At 39.8% G+C, this 26648-nt stretch overlaps 1 protein-coding gene across 1 annotated transcript; it reads right to left on the reverse strand.

Annotated features, from left to right (window-relative positions):
* Positions 1-6596: 6596 nt before the first annotated feature.
* On the reverse strand, positions 6597-25946 carry tshr (thyroid stimulating hormone receptor). Its single transcript, XM_034162332.1, has 10 exons — positions 25699-25946; positions 18772-18843; positions 17116-17190; positions 15335-15409; positions 14273-14347; positions 14036-14113; positions 12644-12712; positions 11180-11257; positions 9307-9495; positions 6597-8317 (listed from the first exon to the last, which is right to left on the reverse strand). The coding sequence occupies exons 1-10, from the start codon at positions 25860-25862 to the stop codon at positions 6862-6864; spliced, it is 2331 nt and encodes a 776-aa protein (XP_034018223.1). The 5' UTR covers positions 25863-25946; the 3' UTR covers positions 6597-6861.
* Between the last annotated feature and the right edge of the window lie 702 nt (positions 25947-26648).

The following is a 26648-nucleotide window of genomic DNA, read 5'->3' on the forward strand; positions in this document are numbered from 1 at the left end:
AGCGTCAAGACAGAAAACTTAAAGCAATATGTCTCAAAAATCGAAAAATGTACAACAAAACAAATGAGGAACGAATGGGAGGAAACTGGAGTCAACGTCTGTGACCAAACTGTAAGAAACCACCTAAAGGAAATGGGATTTACATACAGAAAAGCTAAACGAAAGGCATCATTAACACCTAAACAGAAAAAAAAACAAGGTTACAATGGGATAAGGAAAAGCAATTGTGGACTGTGGATGACTGGATGAAAGTCATATTCAGTGATGAATCTCGAATCTGCATTGGGCAAGGTGATGATGCTGGAACTTTTGTTTGGTGCCTTTCCAATGAGATTTAAAAAGATGACTGCCTGAAGAGAACATGTAAATTTCCACAGTCATTGATGATATGGGGCTGCATGTCAGGTAAAGGCACTGGGGAGATGGCTGTCATTACATCATCAATAAATGCACAAGTTTATGTTGATATTTTGGACAATTGAAAGGATGTTTGGGGATGATGAAATAATTTTTCAAGATGATAATGCATCTTGCCATAGAGCAAAAACTGCAAAAACATTCCTTGCAAAAAGACACATAGGGTCAATGTCATGGCATAGGGTCAATGTCAATGAGCAGATCTGATTTGATGCAGGTGTTAATTTGGGGGATGAAAATTTACAGGGTGATTCCATAATTTTTTCCTCAGAATTGAGTGATTCCATATTTTTTTTCTCTGCTTGGTCTAAAAAAGTAACCATTACTGACTGCCACAATCTTTTTTTCTTGATTTCTTATAGTGTTTCTTAAAGCCAGAAAGTTGCCATTTGAAATGACTTTAGTTTTGTGTCATGTCTGTGATCTGCTTTTTTTCTACAAAATTAAACAACTGAATGAACATCCTCTGAGGCCGGTGATTCCATAATTTTTGCCAGGGGTTGTAGTTGACTAATTTTCTTGTAGTGGATTTGTTGGGTGTATCGGATATTCATATCTTACGTCGTAGTACCACAAACGTTTTCAAGAAGTATGCTGTGGTAATGCCATATTTTCACCTTGTTGTTTGCCAGTTGTGTTTTAAATGAATTTGGAGTTTCACTGCTTAGGTTTGTGCTTATTCATTTACTGTCAAGTAATTATTTTCATTTGACATCTGAACGCTACCCTAAGTACACTTAGCCGAGGAAATATTTTGCTGTCACTTGAAAATTTAAAATTTGTCCTTCCCCCCTCCCCCAAGTTCATTTTAATGCACTGCTGCTTATTTGTTGTAACATGAACATTTCAGAGGGTAAGAATTTCCCAGACCCTCTGAAATGTTCACGGCGTTCCCGTGCTTTTTGTGGAATTCCGACCCAAACTGACACGACGGGCGCTGTTATGGGTAATAACCAGATTAAGGTTTGGCGCAGTTTGAGATTTAAGGAAATCGGAGGCTACAGGGAGATTTTTTGTTTTTACTCTTGATTGTGAGCAGGTTTAAGGCACGCCGTCGCTTCCACGATGTATCGCGCTTCTCAAAGACTTATTGAGACCTGACGGAGCAGGATTCTGTCCCTGGCTGCGTCTGATGAAGTGGGCTCTTTTGCTGCTCACAGCCACTCAGACATAAGAGTCCACTGCTGGAAAATCAGTCCCATAACGAGGCCCTGGAGATGTCATAGACTCCATCCAGCAGCTAACTGATGCTCGCTGGCAATCAGCTGCACCGCAAAATGACTTTCAGGCTGTTGTGGAACAGTCACACGGTTTTTATGTCTGCACAATCTTTGAATTTCTCAACAAAAAAAAATCAAGCAGTTTAAATCAAAATAACTAGTAGAGGACATTTTCATCACTACATTTGGGTTATCTGTTAAATACAGGCAACGCTGCTGCTCCAAATTAAAATTTTGTAATTTTTCAAAGGCCAAACATGTATTTGGGGGATTGAAGCTACTTCATATTTTTGGGTTGGTGTCACCAACAGTGGCTTTTGTTGCAGATATTTTTTTCCTCATATTTGACTTTAACCTTTAAAACTTGCTATATCTCCCACCAAACAAAATCCCAAATGTCTCAACAACTGATCCCTTCCAGCATGATGGGCAGTGATCTTCTTGAACAGAGGTCGTGTGTTTTAGGGTTTTTTTTTTCGTGGGTACTCAAACAAAAAGAAGTAGCTCGATCATAAGTAAACCAGTCCAGATTAGAAGCATTCTGAACAAACACAACTTGCAAATTTGCTTTTTTTGAAAGCCGGCGCTCAGGTGGAGGCAAATGTTTGACCGCAAACAAGGGAGGAAACCCAAAAGAAAGAGCATTACATCTACAACAAAAAAGATAGAGAACGTATTGTTAGCCATGTTGACTTTTTGATGCTGTAGGTCAAAATGTTCTTCATGATTATAGCAGATCTTTGGTGATGTCACTCGCATTTCTAATCGTCTATAAATATCCAACTGTTGTTGGTAAAGTAGCGTACACCGTGTGCTTCCCATTCTACTGGTTAGATGTAGCACCTGAAGTAATTTTACTTTGGAGTGAAATAGGGAAACTTACTTGTGGTTTCGATGAGTAGAGGTGCTAAAAGGGCGACCAGCGTTTTTACTGACTGCAGCTCCATGTTTCAGTCTTGTAGTCTCTCGAGTTTTCTCAGAGTGAGACTTGATCATTCAAGAGGTTTGTCCAAGCCCGGTGGCCCGTGGAGTCACGTAAGTGATGACGACGTAAATGTGGGGATTTAAGTTCAGTCTCCACTGAGCAACTGAGGCTGTACTGAAAAATCACTTTACAATAGTAGTGCACTAATTACCATTAGTTAATGCAGTAATAAGCATTAATTAAGAGTCAGCTGTGTTTGCTAATTATTTATTCACAGTATTTATGTTAGTTAATGAATTAAGTATTAATTCACAATGAATTAAGTGCTGTTTAGTAATCATTTATTACTGGTGTTTATGTTAACGAAGTAATAAGCATTAACCAACAATGAATTAAGTGCTAACTGTTTAGTAATCATTTGTTAGTGTTGATGTTAATTAATGAAGCAATGAGGATTAACTGATAATGAATGAATAATAATCATTTATTAATGTTCATGTTTGTGAATGAAGCATTAACTAACAGTTAATAGGTAAGTAATAATTTATCAGTGGTATTTGTGAATGAAACATTAACAATAGTTAACTGTTTAATAGTCATTTATTAAAGGTATTCATGTTTGTCAATGCAGCTTTAACAATTAATAATTAACTTTAATAATTTTTTATTAATGGTCATGTTTGTGAATGAAGCATTAACAATAGCTAACTGTTTAATAGTCATTAAAGGTATTCATGTTTGTCAATGCAGTTTTAACAATTAATTAACTTTAATAATCATTTATTAATGGTCATGTTTGTGAATGAAGCATTAACAATAGTTAACTGTTTAATAGTCATTAAAGGTATTCATGTTTGTCAATGCAGCTTTAACAATTAATAATTAACTTTAATAATTGTTTATTAATGGTCATGTTTGTGAATGAAGCATTAACAGTAGTTAACTGTTTAAGTCATTAAAGGTATTCATGTTTGTCAATGCAGCTTTAACAATTAATAATTAACTTTAATAATCATTTATTAATGGTCATGTTTGTGAATGAAGCATTAACTAACAGTTAATAGTTAGCCTTAACCTCTTTGCCCCACTGGCAACAATTGTTGCTGAAGTGTATCACTGTCATTTTCTACTCACAATAAAAATCTCAAAAGGTACTAATGCAACTTTTTCCACTTATAAAAACAAAATCTGGCCATAAACTGGCTAATAATCATTTATTAATGGTGTTCATGTTTGTGAATGAAGCAGTAACTAACAATTAATAGTTAACTGTTTAGTAATAATTTATTAATGGTGTTGTGTTTTTATAAATCATTAATTTATTATTTAGTTACCATGAATGCATTAATAAATGTTTACTAGCTTAATCCACTGTTAATTAATGCTTATTACTGCAGTATCTAATGTTAATTAATGCACTGTTATAAAGTGCTGGCAGAGTTCAGTTGTGGTTCTTTTCTCACTGTATATGAGTTCAGAAATTTAATCTGGTGTTTGCGAGGTGCATCCTGGGTCCTGCTAAGCTTATTTGCCAAACAGCTCGCAGACGAGTGTATTTGGTTTATTTGAGGTGTGTGGCGAGGAATAATCAGGCCGGCCTGAGAACCAGCTGGAAGAAGAATGTCCAAATAAATCTCGCCCAGGTCTCGGCTGTCTTGTTCGACCCTGTACATGCAGGCTGGCTTTTCATTTCGCTGTCACACTGAAGAAAATGTTCAGATTTTTCAGCACAGCCTGGATGATTGCAGTTTTTCATGATGATGAAACGCTGAGAGATAATCCTGATGAAAATTGCGTGAAACTCCCAAATCCTGCAGGTGTATTTTCAGCAGAATAAGCCTCTGTGCGTGTGCAGTAACTGCTGATTTTTATCAGCTGTGACATTGTGCCCTGTGAGTTATAGAGCACAAGCTTTTGAAGAGTTCACACTGAACTGTTGTTTAACTGGAGGAAATGAACCAGAAGCTGTGGAAAACACCGAGCTGAAAACGATGTCCCATTCAGCCTGTGAGGAACCGAGTGTGAGTCAGGTCTGGAACTCAGTGAGCAGATGCCACTTTCGATTTTTTTCAACACTAAGAGAAATCTACAGTTCTGAGGTTTTCCAGCTAATTTTTAAAACACATCCAGGAATGCATTTTGGAGATAAACAGTCAGGAATGTTGTATGTTTTCCACTGAACCCGTGATGACTTTTAAAATAATTTCAGTAGTCCTTTCCTTGAAAGTCTCCTTGTTCTTCTGTTTGCTTGCCAAAAAGTCAGTGAGCGGTTGAAATGTTCCCAGATGTTATGATGGCATTGGCGTTCTGTAACTCCTAATGACTTAATATCACACTATCTCCAGCTTAGCTGTATTTAGTTTAAGGCAAAGTTATCACTGCTGACTGTAAAAGGCACTTGTTTCCATAAGACAAGGGAAAAATATCGCCATTGCCCGAGAAAAACAACAGTCACGTTCCAAAGCAGAGAAACCGTTCAAACAGCAGACATTCATGATTCTACCCTGTAATTTGGAGAAAATTGCTCAAAATGGAAGCACATCTTGTGTCTCCTGTCACACGTGCTCTGGAGATGAAGATCTACTTCTGCAAATTGAGTTTTGTTGGTTCAGTGCACTGTTAGACGTGTACTCTGAGTGCGTACATGTGCCAAAGACATCATGGCATTATTGCATATTAATATGCATGTAATGTATGTATGTAATCAACTCATCTTGGCTTAGTTTTAATGAATATTAGGTTTAATAAGTAGAGATTTTTAAATTTATTTATTTTGAGTTCTATCCCAAAAGCCACTATCCTCAAAGTCAAAGTGGTTGTTTCCACAGAATGCTACTCCATTTTTTAAAACATAATGTTGACATACAGATGCTGGGGAAAAACTGGATTGATTGCTACCATAACAAACAAAACAACCCCACGTGTTCATATTAGAAACTGACCATAAAATGACAAACCAGAGCAACAAATGTTTTGTGAATCTTTACCAAATTATGTTTCAGTTTGGTGCAGCTACCAGGTTGAGTTTCACCATCCCCTTCCACAGTAAAAACACTGACATCTGCTTTGCACATAACAGTCAAACACTATATCCTGCTAATGCCATGATTTATAGACTGGCTTTAGTTGTTACATTGATTCCAGTTTTCTTGATCTTTGTTTCACACAGACTAACTTCATAATTGCATAAATCTTAAACGCTGTCCCATTTTCATAAATAAAGTAGAAACACAAACATTTACTGGCATGTTTTATTTTCCATAATTTACACTGTGCCTGTGGGTGGCTTGGATTAAAAAATACATATGTAAATTAATCTCTGAAACATCTGTTTTAATTGTTTTGTGACAAAATCACCAATATCTGCTCTGTCAACATCTCACTTATGTTGTTCACTTTCATTAATTCATTAACAGTGTTGTCAAAAGGTTGTGTGTGTGTATATATATATATATATATATATATATATATAGCAAAATAGCATTTCTTACATATTCAAGTAGATTTACACAATCCAATCCAGACTTGTCAAAAATTAAATCACACAGAATTGGGAATTTAAGATACAATTCATTGAAATTCTTTTACCAAACAAAGCCAACTGGCTGTAATTAATAATAATAATAATAATAATAATAATGTAACAGTAATAATAGTTATAATAAAGGGGTGAATATTAAGCAATCTATTTGTTTATGTATATTTTAATTTTTTTTTCACATAAAGATGTGCTCAGTGAGATGAAAAACCTTTTAAAAAATTGCAGGTAGATTTTTTCTTTTAAACTTCACTTTATGCATTTATTTGTTTTTTTAAATTTGTTGATACTGAATAATGACTCTTGTAACCCCCCATCAGAGGGTGAGTACTTTTTATGGGTACTGTTGAGGAGGTGATTAAGAAAACGATCATAACTCCTTCTATCTCAGTGATACACTGGGCAGAAATAATATTAATAAACGCAGTTTGCAATTAAAGATATTAAACACATTTTAAATTATACCATAGCTGCTTGTACTTGAGGTTTGGCTCTACTGTTCTAGCTACAGTCGTTACACAAAAGCCTATAAAAGACATGAACATACAGCCGTGTTTTGGGGACGCACGATATTCTCCAACAACTGGAACCATAAAATTATCACAGCTGAAGTTGTGAAAACAGCTTAACTTGGCCTGAAAACTGAAGCAGATACAGAATAGTTTCTGTTAAATATCCAAACAAATCTGTCCACAAATTCCTCAAGGCCTCATCTCACCAGCTTGAAATTCTTGCTTCACTGCCTCCAGCTGGTGTTTGGCTCACGTGTCCAGGCACCGACTCTGTTCAGGACTTGTCTGTTTGCGGACTGGTTGGTGGTAGGTGTGTGCAGAGCACTCTTGCAGGTGGATGGGGACCTCTTCCCGGTGTCCAATTCCACCTTTCCTGGCCTTATCCTTGTCTCGACGGACCTGACATGTCCCACTACTGCCTTTGGATGAGACTGTCTGGCCTCTGAACAACTGCGCTCTCCGCTGACACAACCCCACCTTACTGAGGAGGATGAACACGTCCCCCATGAAGGCCTTGGTGAAGATGGCGTAGAGGAACGGATTAGCACAGGAATTGAGCGGGTAGAAAAGTACCAATAAAATCTTTGAGTTTGACACAGTGATGAGTGGTCGGTCCAGAACAGCTGACATGGCATAGAAGGAGATCGGTGCCATGCACATGAAGTCGGTGAAAATGAGGACAGCCATACGCTTGGCAATGTTGGTGTCTTTGGAGCCAGAATGGTAGTGAGGGTTGTGCACGGCGCAGTGGATTTTGAAGTAACATGCACAGATGACAAGAAAGGCCAGGATGTTGAGAACCAGCACTGAGACGATGTAGACCTGAGCTGGTGCAGACTGGGTGTCCATCGGGAGACAGATGCTGACCTTCTGGTAACTGCTTACCCCAACAAGTGGCAGCAGTGCTAGGAGGAAGCAGAAGATCCAACCACCTAGCATCACAGCCGCCGCGTGCGACAGGCGCAGCTTACGATCCAGCCGCATTGCAAATGTGATAGCATACCACCTCTCCAGAGTAATGACAGTCAAGGTGTAGATGGACAGTTCGCTTGCGAAAACGGTGAAGAACCCTGCAAGTCCACATCCAGGGCCTGTCTGCCAGTCGATGGCATGGTTAAAGTACTCGCCTCGTGTGTGGAGGTCTACGGAGGCGATAAGCAACAGATAAATCCCCATGCACAGATCTGCAAAGGCCAGGTGGCACATGAGGAAGCGGGAGACTGAGAGTTTGTAGTGACTGGTGAGCAGCACCAAGAGCACCACCACATTTCCCAGCACAGCCAGCAGGCTCACAAACCACACGGATACTCGCAGGAAGCCAAAACCCATTATGTCCTCACAAGGATTGAACTCATCGGGGACTGGCGAACACGCCACCTCTTCTCCCTCCTCACACACCACATAATCGTAACGACTGTCAAAATATTGGCTGGTGTCCTCCTGGGGGTTCTTGAGCGTGTCTCCAAAACCCACATCCTCGTCTGGCTCGCCCCCGAAGTAGGCATGGTAATGAAGGCTGCCGTGGAAATCGCCTCTCCGCCAGTCTTGCTGGGACTCTCTGTGGCCTCCATTACTTGGGTCCTGATCTGGGACAGTTTCCCCCACACTGTCCTCTTGGAGGGAAGGCATGCGAAGGGGTCCCACAGAGCGCTTGTGATGCTGGCCATAGAAGGCTGTTAGGTTACAGATGATATACTCCAAAAAGCTGGAAAAACACAAGTGAAGGCATGAAGATTAGGTACAAATACAAAGAAAACTGTAGCTCTAAATTAGACCACAAATATCAAATATCATACCAGCAATGACGGCACAGTCAAACCATTTGTATAGTTAGCTGACAAAGAGTGAATTAGTGTTTGGGGAGTCGTTAAGATCCGGGCCCAACCGTCTTCCTACACTAACACTAATGAGTGACACTAATTATGGCAGCGCTGTAAGGCGTAAACACGTAATGTGTTGATTCAGCCACGGCCAAGATCCACGCTCACTGGGGCCAATTCCTCAATTATGCAAAATACACACTTATGCAAGAGCATTTCACGCGCACGATGGGGAATCCCATGTCTCGTGCAGTGTTTACCCTCCTGTTTTTCTGACCCATCACCACATCTGCACAGAGTTGGACTTAAAGTATGTGGAGGACATTTTGCTGTGTAGTTTATTGATCTACTGAATTAATTTCCCGATCTTGCTCAAACTCTGTAGTTTTAATGTTCAAAATGGTAATGCCCAACCCCATCTGAGGGTTATGTTTGGTGAATCAAACAGTGATCATTTGTTCGCTGTTCCTTTGGCGGTGCAGCAAGAAGGTACCAGGTTGAAGCCCGTCTGTGGCCCTTGTAGAGCTGGAGATGCACCAGGAAGGGCACCTGGCCTAAAAATTTGTTCAAATCGAGATGTGGCTCTATACCAGCTCCGCTGCGGTGACCCACAGTGAAGATCGACAGCCGGAAAAAACTGGCACTCTCGTCTCTGCCCTTCTGACCAAGGTGATTGAGTGAAGGAGTGAATTTTGTACAGAGAAAAACCGAACACTGACCCTGTATACCAGTACTGTCAGCCTACACTTCCCACGTCCCAATCTTCCTTCAAAACGTTCCTGCCTTTTACTGGATGCGGTTTGTGTGTAGTCGACATATCAGTCGTGCTATGATCGGTCAACAGGAAGACTCTTTCTTCATTCTCGAAGCTCACCCTCGTTTTTTTTTTAGGTTTTTGAAGCCACAGCAGTGACTTGGGTAGGTGAGCTCAGCCGTCATGAGATGTTTGAAGGCTTTGATGGGCGGGAGCTTCTTTAAGGTCCAGGTGTCACGCGCCATCAGCTCCCGAAGTGACCCCATGCCTACAGTGGGCAGGGAGGTGACCAGTGTCAGGGAGACGTCTCTGAAAAGAAATCAAAGTGTTCAGCTAAATACATGTGATGCATTTACAGAACATCCATATTTTTTTTTGGGGGGGGGGGGGGGGGTGTTGTAACTGTTCCTTGTTTTCTAGGTTGTATTTTCCTTTTCATAGCTGTTGGTTTCTTCTGACCTGAGATCAACATTTTTAAAATTTTAAAATTTAGAGCAGGTCACCAAAAAGGTATAGAAAATTTATGAAACAGGACGTGTTGATACAAATAATTTTCATGGAGCACAGTGAAATGGTTGGACAGAATTTGCAAGAGAGTCAATGAAATTTTGGGGTGATTAAAAACCTGACCTAACCTGCCGAAAAGATGTGACCTTTTACCTGCTTTAATTGTTTGAATTGAATCGCCCCTTTGAGTCTGGTCTGCCTGAGGTTTCTTCCTCAGAGGGAGTTTTTCCTTGCCACTGTTGCTCTGGGGGTTGGTAAGGTTAGACCTTACCTGTGTGAAGCGCTTTGAGGCAACTCTGTTGTGATTTGGCGCTATATAAATGAAAATAAATTGAAATTGAATTTTGTGGTTTTAACACATTTTTACTTAATTGGTTTTAGTTGTAATCTTCTATTTTCTATTGCTTTCTGTTGATGTTTTATATTGTTGCGGTTGACAGATTGGATGGTCACCCAGCAGAGTTGGGTCCATACTTTTGGACCCTGCTCTTGTGAAGCACCTTAAGGTGACCTGTGTTGTAATTTGTTGCTATACAAATGAATCAAACTGATCCACCTGAGAACACTAACTTTTATTTTTGGGTGCATCTGGAAATCACATTGTAAGATTGGGAGTTTTGGGACTTAGAGTCAAACGAGCATCCTTCTTAGCTGTATTCTCGATAAGATTGAACCGAAACTGCTGCACCACATGATGCATAGATAGGTCATTTCAAAACGTAAAAATTGGTTGTTGTATTAGTTATCTTCATTAAATACATAAAATACCCCGTACATGTAGACTTCTGTTTGACTGTTTTTGTCCCTGGTCAGCTTGCAATCTGTACCAGGTGTCTACATCATTAACACTACTATTAATTAGTAAGGGACTTGTCTCAGAACAGATTAGATGGATTCGTCCATCACGCCAAAGCTAGCACGCCATCACTGGGACATGTAGAGGTTAGACGAGCTCAACTTCCTGTGTGATTCCATTATTGGGACATTCCAACGAAAAGTTCATGTTAGCTTTCTTCATTCCTCCCGGTGCGGTAATTTTACAAATTGAATAATTTATCAGAGACTAAGAAAGAAGCCAAATAACACTTCAGTTCCATATTTGTTCAGAGGTCAACAATAGTCTGTTCTGTCTTCACTGATTTTGTAACTGTTTAGCTCATGAGATCATGGAGGTGACCTCACTCCGGATGTGTTCCCTTGTGGAACGGGGAGAAGAATACAAGCACGTGGACGCCATTTACTCAGTGGGACTGGCTAAATAGTCGTATCATCACAAAAATGTCAATTCAGCATCGAAAAGTTTGAAAACAGCCTCCCGTAATCGTCCCCGTTTGTCTGTTTCAACCTGCAGCACCTGCAGGAAAGCAATGTAACATCAAGGAACGGGAGTAGGTGTCATTATATTAGTTGTGCGTGCGGTGCCTCCCTTCAGACCATGACTTGGTTGCTCTCAGTTCCCTAAATCTTTGCCCTGTCAGGTACTTACAGAAGTAAGGGGCCACTGATGGTTCCTGCAAAAGCCTTTTCATCCATCTTCTTCAAGTGCTTGTTTCTGTGAAGGTAGCTGGACAGGAAAGCACAAATTTCAGATCATTCAGGGAAACGTTCATATTTCAGTCAGACTGATGGCGAGGCGCAGCGCGGCCTGGTCTCAAACGGTTCCAGGCTTCATCACTGCACATTCCTGTGTTTATTTTCTCTGACTTGAGGAGTGAAACATGACAGCAAAGGATCTCCTTCATATTATTGGTTCAAATTAGGCTGGATAAGACGAGACGTGAACTGCTAAAACATGCTGTACCCTCACGACGCATCTCCCACAATCCCTTAAATCTAATAAGGGTAATAGAGCTGCGAGGGGCGTGTTTGTCTTGGTCGGGCTGCACTGGGATCAGTTCTCTCTTCAGAGCACACTGGGTGCCAACACAAACACCACGTAGTAAAACTCACAACATTCGCCGACCAACAGCTTAATTGAGCTCTTAAAACGGCCTGGATTCTGTGTAGGTGTCAAAGAGGAGAACGGGGTCTTAAATTAATACCATCAAGACCTCATATCCTGACCATGCAGGATTTAAGGGTATCGGGTGTCGAGAAGAGACGAAAACAAGCTGCGACAAAGACTGAACGGAAGCCGCGCTGACCTTTTCTCCATGTGAGGCGACTGCATGCTCAGACCTGATCTCACCAAGTGGAACTCGGTTCGAGGATCCAGTCAGTGGGCGTATGATGGGGAGAAACTCTTTGGCCTTTCTGATTCTTTCAAAATATACTTTCCCATGAGAAATCCAGTTTGGTAATCAAGAATTGAGCCCAGGTCCTTGAGTACAAGCACAGACCCAACTGGGATCCTGCGGCTTTTCTGCTGCAGTTTTGAGGAAGGAAATACACATGACAGATGTCAGGAACAGTTTAATGCAGGCAGAATACTGTGGCAGAACCAACTGTGTGAGGAATTTACTCAAATCAGAGTGAACGATACAAGAATACGGACCTGTTGAGCAGGAAGTTCTTAGGTGTCACAGAAACACCATATTTATGAGCATAATCCAGGTAGAATCACCACAATACATAGATTTAGGCACCTTAAAATTGACTGGAGCTCTGATTGATCACGCTGGAGTTTACAGCCTGTTTCACACTCGCCTCCGTTTGGCGAAGTTTGAGTGTGATATAATTGATGTCTTGACATGAAAGCAGTCCAAAGCCACATAAATACTTTGAGTTCTAAAACTCTGAGTTTTGTCTTTTTGCTGTTTTGTTGGGTTCATGTTTGTTGTCAGAGTTTTGGAAGGCAAGTGGTGTCATCGAACAAATTTCCGTTGTTGCGCCACTGGGTATAAACTGATCCAAAGCTTTGGCCCCTGCTGTGTGTGTTTTCTGACTTGGTAAAACTGCTAATTAGGTATCACGTTAATTAAGCAGCACTGCAGAGCGGAGAAGGACTTACACTTGATCCAACTTGGTCCCATTAAAGGCGTGATTTTGGATTTCTCTGAAGCCATTTCCGTACAACATCCTGGAATGGGGAAAAAAAAAAATTGATAACGTCAATAAAACTAGAAGGCACTCAGAGAGCACATACCTCCACCAAGGCCACATATGTTCTGAAAAAAATACATTCTGGATCAAACTCCAAATTTTCTAGGACATTATCCACCTACTCAACAGATTTCATCCACATGCTCTCACAACTTTTTGAGTGAAATGTTGCTATGTGCCAAACAAGAATATATTCCGGATTACCACCAAAATAGAATGAACATTATCTGTCTGCTCACCAAATTTTATTGAATTCTTTTCATTACTCTCTGAGTTATCCTGCTAACAAACAAACGGACACCAGTGAAAACGTTGGTGGAGGTAAACAACTCTGAGTGTGTTGTTTTTCCACACAGTATGCAAATCCAAACAAACTGAGAACTTGGAACAACTCTTCCGCTTACAGACCAGAACTGTGACAGAATTCTGATATGGTCCAAGGCCAGTTTCAGAATATATTCAATTCACAATCAAACAGAAGAGGAACCTATATTTATACATTTACTAGCTCGGTTTTGTCTGCAGTTTTGCAGTTTCAAGAAAACTTTTGTGTTTTGTAACGTCCTGTTGTCTGTTAAAAACTGAAATCTTTCTTCATTGATTCCCAAACGTTAACCACATGTATGAGCTCATCTGTGGTGTGAAAACTGCTGCGTTTGTGAGAATAAAGTCCAGTGTGGGGAAATACTTGGAACGCCAGATCATTGTGGCCATCCTCATTTCTTCTAAAGACTATTTCAGGCTTAGAGTTTTGATTAAGAGATAAGGAAATATTAATTAATAGCACATATTTAGTGTGGTCGCTGTGTCATTTCCACTTTCCGTGATTGTTTGGCACTGAAACGCAGTAACTGCGATTCTATTTCCCAATTTTGGGCTTATTCCCACCAATAAAGAGGCTAAACAAACAAATGACGAAAACTCTTTTCAAAAGTTCTTTAATAAATGTGAATTGATCGACTGCCAAAATGGAATTCTGGATCTTTTATTTAAAGCTTCTTCAACGTAGACATTTTGCAATATTCCGATTCAATTTCTCAGAAGAAATAATTAAATTAAATTTTAATTCTTTCTTTTTCATAGTTGTTAACTAAGTTATAGTCATGATACGGTGTGTAAAGGAAGACTTTTTTTTAAAATTAATTCATTCTGCTCTGAGCATCAGATGGCATAATAGATTTGTACGTATTTTTAAGAGATCCTCCTCAAGGCTTTTCTGGTGAAGTCAAGTGGTCTCAGATGGAAAATTGTCAACAAATAAATGCAACAATGTCATACAAAACAGTAGTTAATGTCTTACACGGTCAGCACATCACTGGTGATCCCACGAAACGAGTTGGCCGGAATCTCAGTGATGTAGGGATGATCAGCAATCTCTCTGGAAAGGACATCGCCAGAAAGATGCAAAATTATGCTGTGTTGTTCATTCTGCTTCGGTCTTTTCCGCTTTGTGAAAATACAAATGTTCAAAGGCTGTGGAAGAATATACAATGAATGAAGAGATAAATACTGATTGTGTTTGGTTTCAGGAACTTACAGTATGAAGTTCATGTCAATCGAGTGAATGTTGCTGAAGTCGGGGAAGACGGTGAGGCCAGTATTAAAAATCCCCCTGAATCAAACAGAAACGGTACAGGCACCGTTAACGGGATAAACAGGTCCTAATGTTCTTATTATCCATCCTGTGTCAGGTTAAGGGAAGACTTTCTAATATAAACATATGCAAATTAATACACACTTTTATTTATTATTTTAAATTATTAATGTTATCTGAATTGTAATTAATGTAAAAACACATTTAATAATCATGTTATTTAATTTCAGGACAACAAATCTCTCCAACATATTACGTCACACTCTTCACATTTCTTGATAACTGATCTGAGAACTGGTGGTTTGGCCAAAAAAAAAAAAAAGCTTCTCATGACATGTCTAAAGTAGTGTATCATTGAGTCTTGCAATGAACTTATATGGTAGCAACTGAACTAGTGGGAAGGGTCCACTAGTCCTAACTTCTTTATATTATGTGATGTTGTATTTTACAACCCCAAACTGATTTTAAAGTTCACAAATAAATGTAATGCTTTCAAATAGCTAACAAACCAGATCCAGCTTTGTTCGATTTACAAAAATAAAATATGATTATGTTGACATACACCATTAATCACCTTTTACTGTTGCCGATAAATCAGTTGGATTGAAAATCAACAAATAATGGCAATTCACCATAATTAAATTGGCTTTTTTTTATTGTCACACAATTGTAAGGGTTAGGGTTAGAGTAATTTCTTCAATGGGTAATTCTCTTGTCAAGTGATGATGAAATTCAATTCAAACTACAACATTTTGACCTATTGGAATGGGCCGTCAACTTTAAAAAAAAAAATGTTTAAAGGATTGACAAAAGGCAGAAATACTTTCATTTCATTTTAATTGCATAGACTGTACGTATGCATTAAAGTCAACTGAAACATGCTCAGCAGAAATCAGCAATGTCTAAATTATTGACAGACATGTTAAAAATGTGTTTTATTTATTTTTAAATTCCAGGGCTATAAGTTTACAAGATTAGAAAGAATATACAATGAAAAATGCTCACAAGTACTTGAGGTTTGGGAGATCCTTAAAGGCTTCAGGGTGAAGGTAAGTCAGACTTTTTGCATTTCGAATCTCTCTGAAAGAACAAACAAGATGTATGTATTATGACAAAGTAGAATATGTAGTGGTATTCATCAGCAAACAATATGTGACATTTGTCAAACAGACAGAAACCTTGGAGTTACTGTTACAAAATGAAATGGGCTTTTAGTGCATTTGGAGTTAAAGGTTGATCCAGTTACACGTCTGAATTAAAACGGTCTACTTTAAAACACCTGTTTATGAAGTTAGAAATAAACTTAAGAAAGCAGAATAACTCTGGAGTTTGTTGTCACCATTAAAAGCAAGTTGTTGATTGGGTTCAAGTTGTGGATTCTAAATTTTTCTTTTCCACTGTAGGATGGGGCAACATTTTATTTAAAATATATTATGATTAATGAGGATAAACTGAACTTTGGCTAACAGATTCATACAAAAAAAGCAAGTTTGTTTTGCTTATGTAATATGTATATCATTTACCTGTCTGCCACCTGGTGGACATGTGTCGGAGTGCTGCAGAGTATAGTCTTATCACGTGCATGATGGAAATTAGCAGCAGGTGTGGCTGAAGTTGCATGTCGTTTAAAGTCACCAAAGCCAAACCTGATTGTTCATATAAAGATATCCTGTATCGGTTTGCAAGTCAAAGTTTTTGCAAAAACAGTTTCTTAGCAGATGAATGCATGTCTTTGTAATTTATTTATTTTTTTATTTGGCCCATATTTACTTTGACTGGCTCACATGTTCCAAACAAATTTATTGGTGCTGCGCGATCAGATTAACGTTCTTTCTTTCTTAAACTGTTTGCACACCATAATTTGAATCCTAGTTGCCAAAAGAAGGGAAAAGTTGATGGCACCATCCAGCCTCGGCCCAACCCTCGATGAATTCTCCTCTTCAGTTCTCCACTGTATCCACAGCTGCTGTCGGCCTCGAGCAGCCGACAGGAAACGGAGCATTAATTTGTGTCTGACCCTGAAGGAAACCTGAGAGAGATGTCATTATCTGATGTATGGCGCTGCACTACACCAATCAGTGGCAAATACGCCACGGAGATCCAAAATACACGCCCGAGAAATAGACACCGCCCTCAGCTCCTTGTCGCCATTATTGTTTCTGTCTGTAATTTGATGTCTCGAATTAAGCAGCTAATAAGGAAAAGCAATAGAAGGAAGCACAAATGGTCACCGCATCCATAAGTGCAGCCTTTAATCATCTCCACGGTCTCAGAGCTCGACACACTGTCAGCGAGGCACAGAAACCGAAGCGGATAAAAGTTGTGTGTGAATCCAATGCAGCATTTGCAAGATAAATGCTTCACGCAGGCATGTGAAGTGTTCCGGAGATGTTCTGCTGGAAACTGTAGTCCACATGACGCTTTGGCCATTAATCTCAATCCTATAGTTAATAAAGTGTACCTCTCTACTTTCCCCCCGATACACTTCAACAAGTGCTGCAGCACGAGGAACAAATGTGGAGAAGACAAATAATAGCTGCGGTTAACTCTCTCCAACCTTCTTACTTGGACCACGTTGAGAACTAATAGACCGTCTTGATGGCGACATTGTTCAGTGATTTGAATTTCTTCCTTTATCTGTCCTCAATGTAGTAATTATTTTTCTCATGCATCACTAATGTGCGGGTTGGACATGAGCTTTCTGGCAAAATGAAGCTTTTCTTTTTTTTAAACGGCTCAGTAAAGAGAGATGAGTGAAGCATGCAACCTTTTCTTTAGTTACTCACATGTGGGTGATTTTCTTCAGGCTGTAGAACGAGTGTCTCTCCAACCTCTGCAGAGTCATGTCCACTGATATATAACTAACCAGAACACACAAGAAGCAAAAAAAAAAAAAAAAAAAAAAAGTTTCTTTGGAATAAAATAGAGTATCGGCCTTTTCAAAAGGTTAACACAACAGTACATTCTTTCTCTTCATTGTTTTCAAAGTTCATGTGGTGCCAGTGTCTGATGGTCCTGCACCTCCTCCTCACTGATCTTGATGTGGCTGGACAAGGATGGACAGGGAGCTGCTTACCTTAGCCTCCTGTGCATCCGGCAGTGCCAGTTCCCATGGAGTCACTCTGAGGCATTACCGAAGAGGGTTCCATTCCTGATATTAGGTGAAAAAGGAACCCCTCATCTTCTTCCTAGTAATCTTCAATCCCTCATCTTCAAAAATCCCAACTAATTTTTTCTGTCTACTTCTGTCCTTATGCAATACAATGTCATCTGCATAGAGTGGACACAGAGGGACTGGTATGTTGTCACATTTGTAACTAAAAGGTACTCTTGAGTAGTACAAACCTCCACCAGGACTGACCCATATTTGTTCCTAGATATTATTTAAATTATTAGAGATATGTTAAAAATATATCTACCCCCATTACATTTTATGAGAATGGGTTAAACAACAGCCGAAATGGGTTTCCTCAGGAGGGTGGCTGGTCTCTCCCTTAGACATAGGGTGAGAAGCTCAGACATTCGTGAGGAGCTCGGAGTAAAGCCGCTGCTCCTTCGCATTAAAAGGAGCCAGCTGAGGTGGTTTGGGTATCTGGGAAGGATGCCTCCTGGGTTCCTCCCTTGGGAGGAGTTCCAGGCATGTCCAGCTGGGAGGAGACCCCAGGGAAGACAGAGGTGGTTAATGTGACCCGGGAAAGGGAAGTCTGGGGTCCCCTAGTGGAGCTGTTGCCCCCGCCACCCGATCTCAGATAAGCAGTTGAAGATGAGTGGGTTAAACAGTTTTGATGTAAGCCAAAAAAAAAAGAAAAAAAAATTGGACCCATGTTATAAATAAACTTTAAAATTGAATCTGTTCCGTTCCTTTGTCAGCCATCGATTTCAACATCGACACTGTTTTACCGAGAAAGAGATTAATGTTAAAAATGGTCTGAAATCTTGAACCAATTATTCCAGAACTGAAAAGGCGATTGTGTTGAAGACTCCGGGCGACATTTTATGGGTTTTCTATCCTTTCCGCTAGATATGAACACGATGAGGCTTCACATCCAACTATGTCTAATTTCTCGACTTGGACACAGTGTTGGACTCGGCAGGTAAAGATCAAGGCGCGAGTGTATATTTTAGCGCTACACCTATACTCCACCGCTACTGAGAGTCTAAAATGACCACACACCCAAAAAACTCTGCTGGAAGACTTTGCCAATACTTTTGCGGTCATAGGACCGGCTTTCTGTTCTCGTAACATGTTACATCTTCCAAGTGTGATTAAGCGTCAGCAGTGATACTGACCAGAGAGCATATCATCTACTTGGCTGTGAGACAAAAAGGAAAAGTGTCAGCAGTTTGGAAAAAATTTTCCAGTCTGCCAGTAAAACAGTTGAAAGACTCTGAAAAGTGCAGACGTGAACAAAGCGTTAGACTCAAACAGATTAAACACTCACATCCTCGAGATGTTGACCATGTTGGCAAAAGCATCTGCAGGCACAGCTGCAAGACGTGTCTCCAAAAGCCATCTAGTTATTAAAAAAAAAAAAATAATAATAATAAAATCAAAATTTCAGTCGTCAGAAACACAGCGTTAGTATCAAAATGCTTTATCATCAGTGGGTGATTTAGTTTGCAATTATAACATCCAGACAACACGTGAACAGAAAGATTCATTAGCGGTTTAGTGAACATGTATGTTCTAATTCATACCCATGAACACTTAAACCCCATTAAAATGTGTTTAATTATTTTTTAGCAGCTGGTTTAACTCTATGCTTCAAGTGGAGAAGTTAAAATTTTTCTTGCACTGTGATTATAACAAATTTATCAACATTCTTCAGAACACTGAGCTCTTCTTTTTACTAAATTAAATATTGTTGAGCCAAAATGTATAGTTGAAAGTCAGGATTGGTTTAAATAAAAAAAAAAATAAGGGTATCAACCACTCCAAAATGGTTTAAAAAAATAATTTTTTTAAACAAGTTTAAATGGACAAAAAGTTTGCTGTCAGGTTTACTTCAGTATGTCTGTAATATATTAAAATAATAACTGTGATTTATTTGAAAATTTGCTTATTTCATCCCATTTCCAAACAAGCCAGTTTCAGCTCTGAATAAATGAAATTTATAAAAACAGAAGGTTCCCAGTTCTAGACCACCTGTGCCGTATTCTCCATGTACACCTGGAGTTGTGTCAGAAAGGGCATCTGGTGTAAATTTTGTGCCCAATTAACATGCAGCTCCAAATCACGTCTGCGCTGGTGGTCCCGGGGGGGCAAAAGAACTAATAATAATAAAAAAGCTAAACCACAAACAAGACACATCTAGATTAGTTTCATTCTTGTTTTAGAAGTAATATAGAATTAAAGAAAATTTTCATGGGCAGGCGTGGTGAAAAAGGGTTTTTAAAAAAAGGGTAGTGTCCAACTGATAAATTTCAGAATGTGTGAAAGATTTCTTGAAGCAAGAATGTGAAGCAAACCCTTGTTTTCATCAATATGGGACAAAAACAGTCAGCAGACCCAAACAGCGTCTGGGTCTGTTTCTGGTTTATGGATCCAAATGTGAAGTTTGGACCTGTTTTGGTTTCACAGGGGGAAAAAAAATGGACAGATTTATCTATAATCCAAATTTTTTGGGGGGGTTGAGGGTGGTGATGATGACTAAAAACGTGTATTTGGAGACTTTGAATGAAGATGTATATAAGATGAGGGACAATAGAAGCACATAGCTGCCGCCTTCGTGCACTGTTTTGGAGAAACAATAGACAAATTCAGCAGCTGAGCTCTGGCTCAAGACTCTGAATCAGGCTTGCACGGGGGTTTAGAAGGGGAATAGTTTCAGGCGCACAGCACCCGCTACACATTTTTGACAAACTCAAACAAACAGAAGGACACAAAGCAGACCCTGACACCAAACACCGCCGTCAGAAACCCGCCGTTTCACCACTGCTGGGCTCAAACCCACAGAACCATAAAAAACACAGATGAACCCAGCTCACCGGCTTAAACAGAAAATTACTCCTCAATTTGTTGTTTTGGATAGAAACCCGAGAAAACAAACAGGTGGCGAGTTGAGTATGAAGTGGGCAGAAGCCACATAATTCATAATCGTGTCGGGGTTGGAATGACAACATAATATTTACTCTCGTCTTGATGTGTAATGATTTGTGGGGACTTCACGGGTCACTGACAAAAAAAAGAGGAAGAGTCGTCGTCTTCTGTAACAATGAGGCGAGACAGAAGTTAACAAAAAAACAAAGTGGCTAATGTCAAAGCTTGCATTTCTTATTATTATCATTAAAATGAATTTTCATGCACAAATACACACGCGCCAAAATACAAGAGTATTAGTTACTATTCACAAGGTGCATTGTAAATTGTTGAGCGTGCACTAAATTTTATTGAGTAATTTATTGATTGTGTGAGTGATAAATAGTTGCAGTGTGGATCTCCTCTATTTTCCCATTCAGTAGTTCTTCTTTTGTTTGTCATTCTAAATGTGACGCTACATTCAGTCAAATTTGGGTATTCTATGCTGCCCCCCCCCCCCATTGCCATGTTTAATGCTGTCATGCACACAACATTTTTATATGCAGATGAAAACTTGTGGGAGTGTGCGCATCCATTCGTGGCTAAAGATGGGAGTGGACAGCATGTCCATACAATTTCACTATCATTGCAAATTATAAGATGGCCGTGCACATGCATGGTCTTAGAAATCTGGCAAAAAGAAAGTGTATGCACATTTCTTTTTTTGTAAATTTATAAAACGCGTGGCCACCGGACTTCACGTTAATGCCACGTGGTGAGAGGAACTATGTTGCAAGATCACTTTTCCGTAAAACATTCCATACGTATTAATTTAAGGTGAATCGTCAGACTGTTTCCGAATCGGTTTAGTGCGAAAGGAGAACTTATGAGAGGCCACCAGCAGTCCCCCCCAGTATGTTTTATAATCCAGTGTGCAGAATAACTGAACTGATGTGGCAGGGCCGGCAAAGGCGCAGAATGGTTTATTTTCTGTATTTGTAAATGTATAATGTAATGTCCTCTGATTTTTTTTTTCCCTCAACATCAGACAAGCTAATTATTATAAAACGTGAAGTGCAGTTGTAACTTTCCTTCACATGATCCATCTGCAGAAATTAATAACTGGGAGACGGTCAGTATTTCCAGTAATCTCAACTGCAACTCATCATATTCAATATCCCACTTCCTTTTATACCCAGTGCCCATCTGCTACTATTCAGAAAAGATTATTGCACTTTAGAAGCTCACTTATAATAAATGGGAGGTTGAGGGAACAATGAATTTTTAACTAAAATCCAATCCAATACTTTTTTAATACACCAGAATGACTCCCCCCCCCCCCCCCTTCCCGGTAATTAGTCTCAAAAGGAACTCGGTCACTCTGAGTGTTTGAGAAATATGCTGCTGAAAGTAAATATTGTATTTGAACGCATCGTCCAGACACAGCCTGCAGTCACGCTACAGAGGCGTTTAAGAGCGTCTGTGCTTTCCTTTCCACCTCTCTGATTCCCAGTGACACATGGAGGAACCTCCACTAGAGCGCACGGGACGCCGTGCTCCAGCACACGTGCACAGACATCTGCTTTGTGTTCACATTTTGTTTTCTAAACCAAACCGAGTTTTTACCTGAAGTCAGGATCACTGCAGAACATCAGTGTTCCTGCAGATAGATGTTTTCAAAAAGTTGCGGCCTTGATGATGCGTGAAAGCACAAACCTCCACAAATGAAGATGTTTGTAAGTTAGTTTGTTTTGTGTGTGTGTGTGTGTGTGTGTGTGTGTGTGTGTGTGTGTGTGTGTGTGACAAAGGAGGTTATGTATATCTGTTAAAACAAAGGTTTGATTTTGAGGCAGCACTGGATCGTGCATAACCTACATGACCTCCCATCAAAATTTCTGCAACTACGTCAAAACTACTGCAAGTTCAGCTCTGAAATTTTGGATTTATTTTATTTATTTATGAATAGCATCAAATCACAACAAAGCACTTCACACAAGTAAGGTCTAACCTTACCAACCCCTAGAGCAAGCACAGAGGTGCCAGTGGTAAGGAAAAACTCCCTCTGATGGTTTGAGGAAGAAACCTCAAGCAGACCAGACGCAAACGGGTGACCCTCTGCTTAGACCATGCTACTGACACACTTGACAATACAAGGGTGATTCATTAACTATGGGCACTATTGGCCTTGTAAATGTAATTTCCACCACACCATTGCCTTACAATATAAAGCGCCTTGGGGCGACTGTTTGTTGTGATTTGGCGCTATATACATGTGCTCTGATGTCACTGTTTATCTCCATAGAAACCACCCAAACAATCTTTCATACAAACTGTTTAAAGGGACATTACAGTGTTGTGGTGGAAATTACGGCACTAGTGTGGGACAACTACATTTTGTTTAAAAAAAATCACAACAGTTGTATGACATTGAATACCCCAATTATGTTTTGATTATTTTACTGATATTCAGAGATATTTTAAAACATTAGAAAAAATGTTTCTTTACCATTCATTTTTATCATTGAAGATCAAAAGTCTGGGTGTGGGACAAGCACAAAACGGCAATATTTGCATATAATGATGCTGAAAAAAGGTGAAAAAGTCATCATAGACTACTAGAACAAATTTCTTAACACACTTTCATTGTAAAGATAACTATAAAAGTGTGAAATTTCCCCTTTTTTTCTGTTTTTCATACAATATGATCAAAGGACATAATAAGTGCCCGTAGTCTAAGAATCACCCACAAATGTAGAGGAAATTTTGGGAGTCGATGGATTCTAATAGATACCAGTGATGACCAGTAAACCTCGTGTTTTGGGCAATTTTGGCAATCTCTTTTCACATATCCTTCTGACTACCAGGACATGCATATGTCCTGGTAGTCAGGAGGATATATTGACCACAATATAAAATGTCACATTTTACCATTAATGTGACATGTAAAAAAGTCTCCATATTTACTTAATATAATCAGCATATGTTGTAAACAATGGTAAACTGACAATGTGCAAATGACTGCAGTCAGCAGGTTGAAGGTCCATAAAAACACATTTATAGTCATACTTTTCAGTTATTTCTCATACAGTATGATACATGTGTCAAAGGTGAGCTGAGCTCTCAAATCTATAATATTCTGGGTTAAACAGTCTCACACACACAATGACTCAGAAAGCCAACACTACAGATGAACCAGCACCAGCGAGTTTGACTAAGATTTGACCCGAATGGTGTGTCCAGGGTAGCAGAATTCATCATTCCTCAGTATCCAGGACAGCGTGAACCTCCACCCGCCTCATCCGCTGGAACATTCCTGCCAATGCACAGGTTATTTTTGGTCTTATTCGGCAGATAATTTCATCAAGGCGCTGTGTGGCGACATGCTTTCATGTCTTCAAAGGCTCTGGACAAACGTTGGGCAGGAATTATATGAGGAAATGATTGGGATGTCTGGGCACTGGGAGCAGTGATTGGGAGATAATTTCATGTGAAGGCTGCTGCTGGAGGCGATGGAAAGTGGAGCCTGGGTGGAAGTGGGGCGATTGAGGGGTGGAAGGATGAAGATGATTGAAGTGCCCCAGATTCTACAGTGTGATGCCAAGAAAATACAGATGAACTGCAACAGGTCATCTGTCCCAGTCTCACCCATCGTCTTGTCACATCAACCATCCATAAGTCCCCGTTTGGCCTCGTAGCTCCATCCTCAGCATCTTTCTCCTGATATACCCAACACACTCTCCAAACCGTCCTACTTGCACCGTCCCGCTGATTGTTAATTCCTAATTCTGTCCATCATCGTTGCTTTCAAGAAGCCTCCTTTTTCTGATCTCTTCTTTGTCTCTCTGCAAACATCTCCTGCAACCACACCATTCCATCTCAAATCCTGCATCGCTTCCATTAGATGTAAAAAAAACAAAAAAAAACTTCTGTCTTTTGCAAATCTGTGATCAGTATCTGCCACATGAGTTCTTCTGGTTGATTTGGATTTTTTGTGCTCAAGGATGAAACAAGAAGTGGAACACAGATGAACTGTTGATTTAGGATGATTTGTTTTCCAAATGAACAAATTTCAACAGAAGATGGGGACAAGCTTTGAGAGTAACTAATTTTAAACGATGACTGAAGACTTACTTGTCTGAGGTGCATATATTTCTATTTAGTGCCCCCCCCCCCCAACTCACTGTCTTCATCTGTCTTTATTTTTGTTTCGGCTCCCTTCAGTTGCTTGTGGTCCCCACAGTTGAGCCGGTATCTGTGTTTCCCAGATGTCCTTCCTGACACAAGTCCATACAATGGAGAAACACACTCACAGGTCCTGGTGATCCCGACCGTTCTGCCAGTCAAATACTAATCAGAACCAGTCCTGTTTCACTCCTGAGTTCTGATGGAGTCCAGTGCGCTCAGAGCCACGTGGCTGCAGCACAGCCTGGTATTTTATTGTGGAATTATATATTGTGGATATAACACTGTTGGTGCACCCTACCTATTCTACTTTTTTACGGAATTTCTCTTAGTTAGTGTTATCTGTGCTTATTTCTATTTATTTGTGGCATCTTATTGAATAAGTGGTTAATTCCTCCTGGCTCTTTTATGTAAGATTATGCCCCTTACCAAAAACGAAACCATTGCATTCCTCATTTTTGATTTATTAAAGGTCACAATGAAAACCGGATCGGGACGCTCACAAGACAGTGTCCATCTTGTGAAAGACCCACAGAGTAGCTTGTACAACACTTTTCTACAATGTGGGTGTTTACAGTGGGTGTAGTTTAGTCTCACATTTCTAATGTTACTGGTTGTCACAGATAGGGGGCGCCCTCCCTGTATCAAAAACTTTAACATAAATGATGGAAGTAAAACTTATATTTCTCAGAACTTCCAAACAAATAACACAGACAAATACTGGATAGCTAACATAAGTGCTTTTAGTGAATGACAGGAGTCAGTTTTCAGTGTGGGTGACATAAATTTGAATCGACAGGGAAGAGCAATCTGAGTTCTGATTTGTTTAAATGAAGCCAAACAGCTTTTTTTGTACAATACTGTATTTGAATAAGAGAACAAATGGAATTTGAAAATAAAGAATATTCCTGTCTCTGGCAGTCTGCTTCTTCTACATTCACACTTTAAATTCCATTTTCATATAAATTTTTAGATGTCTTTGTATTAACACACTTATTTGTTAGAATTGTTTCCATTTAAATTATTTCGAGCCTTTTAACAAGCGCCATTAGTAAAGTTTGTGTGTGTATGTGTGAAAGCTTTGTTATTTTTCCGGTATATTAAAGAACGTCAGTGCAGAAGAATGAAACGGTTGATTTATTAGTAGACACGGGCGCGTGGTACTCACACTGTCTCCGTGCTGGAGGGGAACGTGGGGAGAACGTCGATGTCAAAACACGAGATGGTGTGGACTACTTTCCACTCGGAACACTCACACAAAGCCGGGCACGCGCCTGCAGCCTCCCACACGCGCACGACGAGCGCCAGCAACGCACAAAGTGGCGCGTGCATGTTCGCGGTGTCTTCAAAGACGGCGCGCGCGCGCGGGTCCCTTTGATGAGTTGATCAGGTTGTCACGAGCTCATCCTCAGGTGATGGATTCTGTCCGAGCACCGGGAGCGCGTGCGGAGGAGGTGATGCTGGAGGTGGTCTGCTCCTGGAGGGGGAGGCCCGACTCCTCAAGCCACGTGACCAAACATTATCTACTGCAGGATCTGGGATGGAGAACACCGCCCCCCAACCCCCACCCCAATTTTTTTTTCTTATTAATACATTTGTATTATTAGTATTTACCATTTGGCCTGTCATTTACTCAAATGTTGAAATAAAGTTACACAAATGTGTTTTTCATTATCTGTTCTTTTACTGTAAGAAGTTGCAAACATCCTGACCTGTGAACTGTCCCACCCAGCAAATAAAATTTAAAAAAAATTATTGAACATTTTCCAATATATTGCTTCAAAGCACTCTACAACATAACAATAAAATGACTCAATATACAATAAGAACCATTAAACACATAAAATGAAAGCAATAATGTTAAAAAAAAAGAAAATTTAAAATATCACACAAACCAAAATAATTTTGATTCTGGGCTGTTTCTGTGTTGGCTCTCAGTTGTCCAGGTGGTTTCCATAGTAGAGAAGCTTGAATCTTCAACTGGACTTGGTTGCTTGACGTGAGGACGTCACTTTGACTCTGGGCCCATAAATTCAGGTCCAACAAGCAGTGGAAACGGCTACTCGACTTTGGAACTAACTTTGGAAATGAATACGTAGAACTGAAAAGCAGGCTAAT

Source organism: Thalassophryne amazonica, chromosome 21, assembly GCF_902500255.1.
Source record: "Thalassophryne amazonica chromosome 21, fThaAma1.1, whole genome shotgun sequence".
NCBI lineage: Eukaryota > Metazoa > Chordata > Actinopteri > Batrachoidiformes > Batrachoididae > Thalassophryne > Thalassophryne amazonica.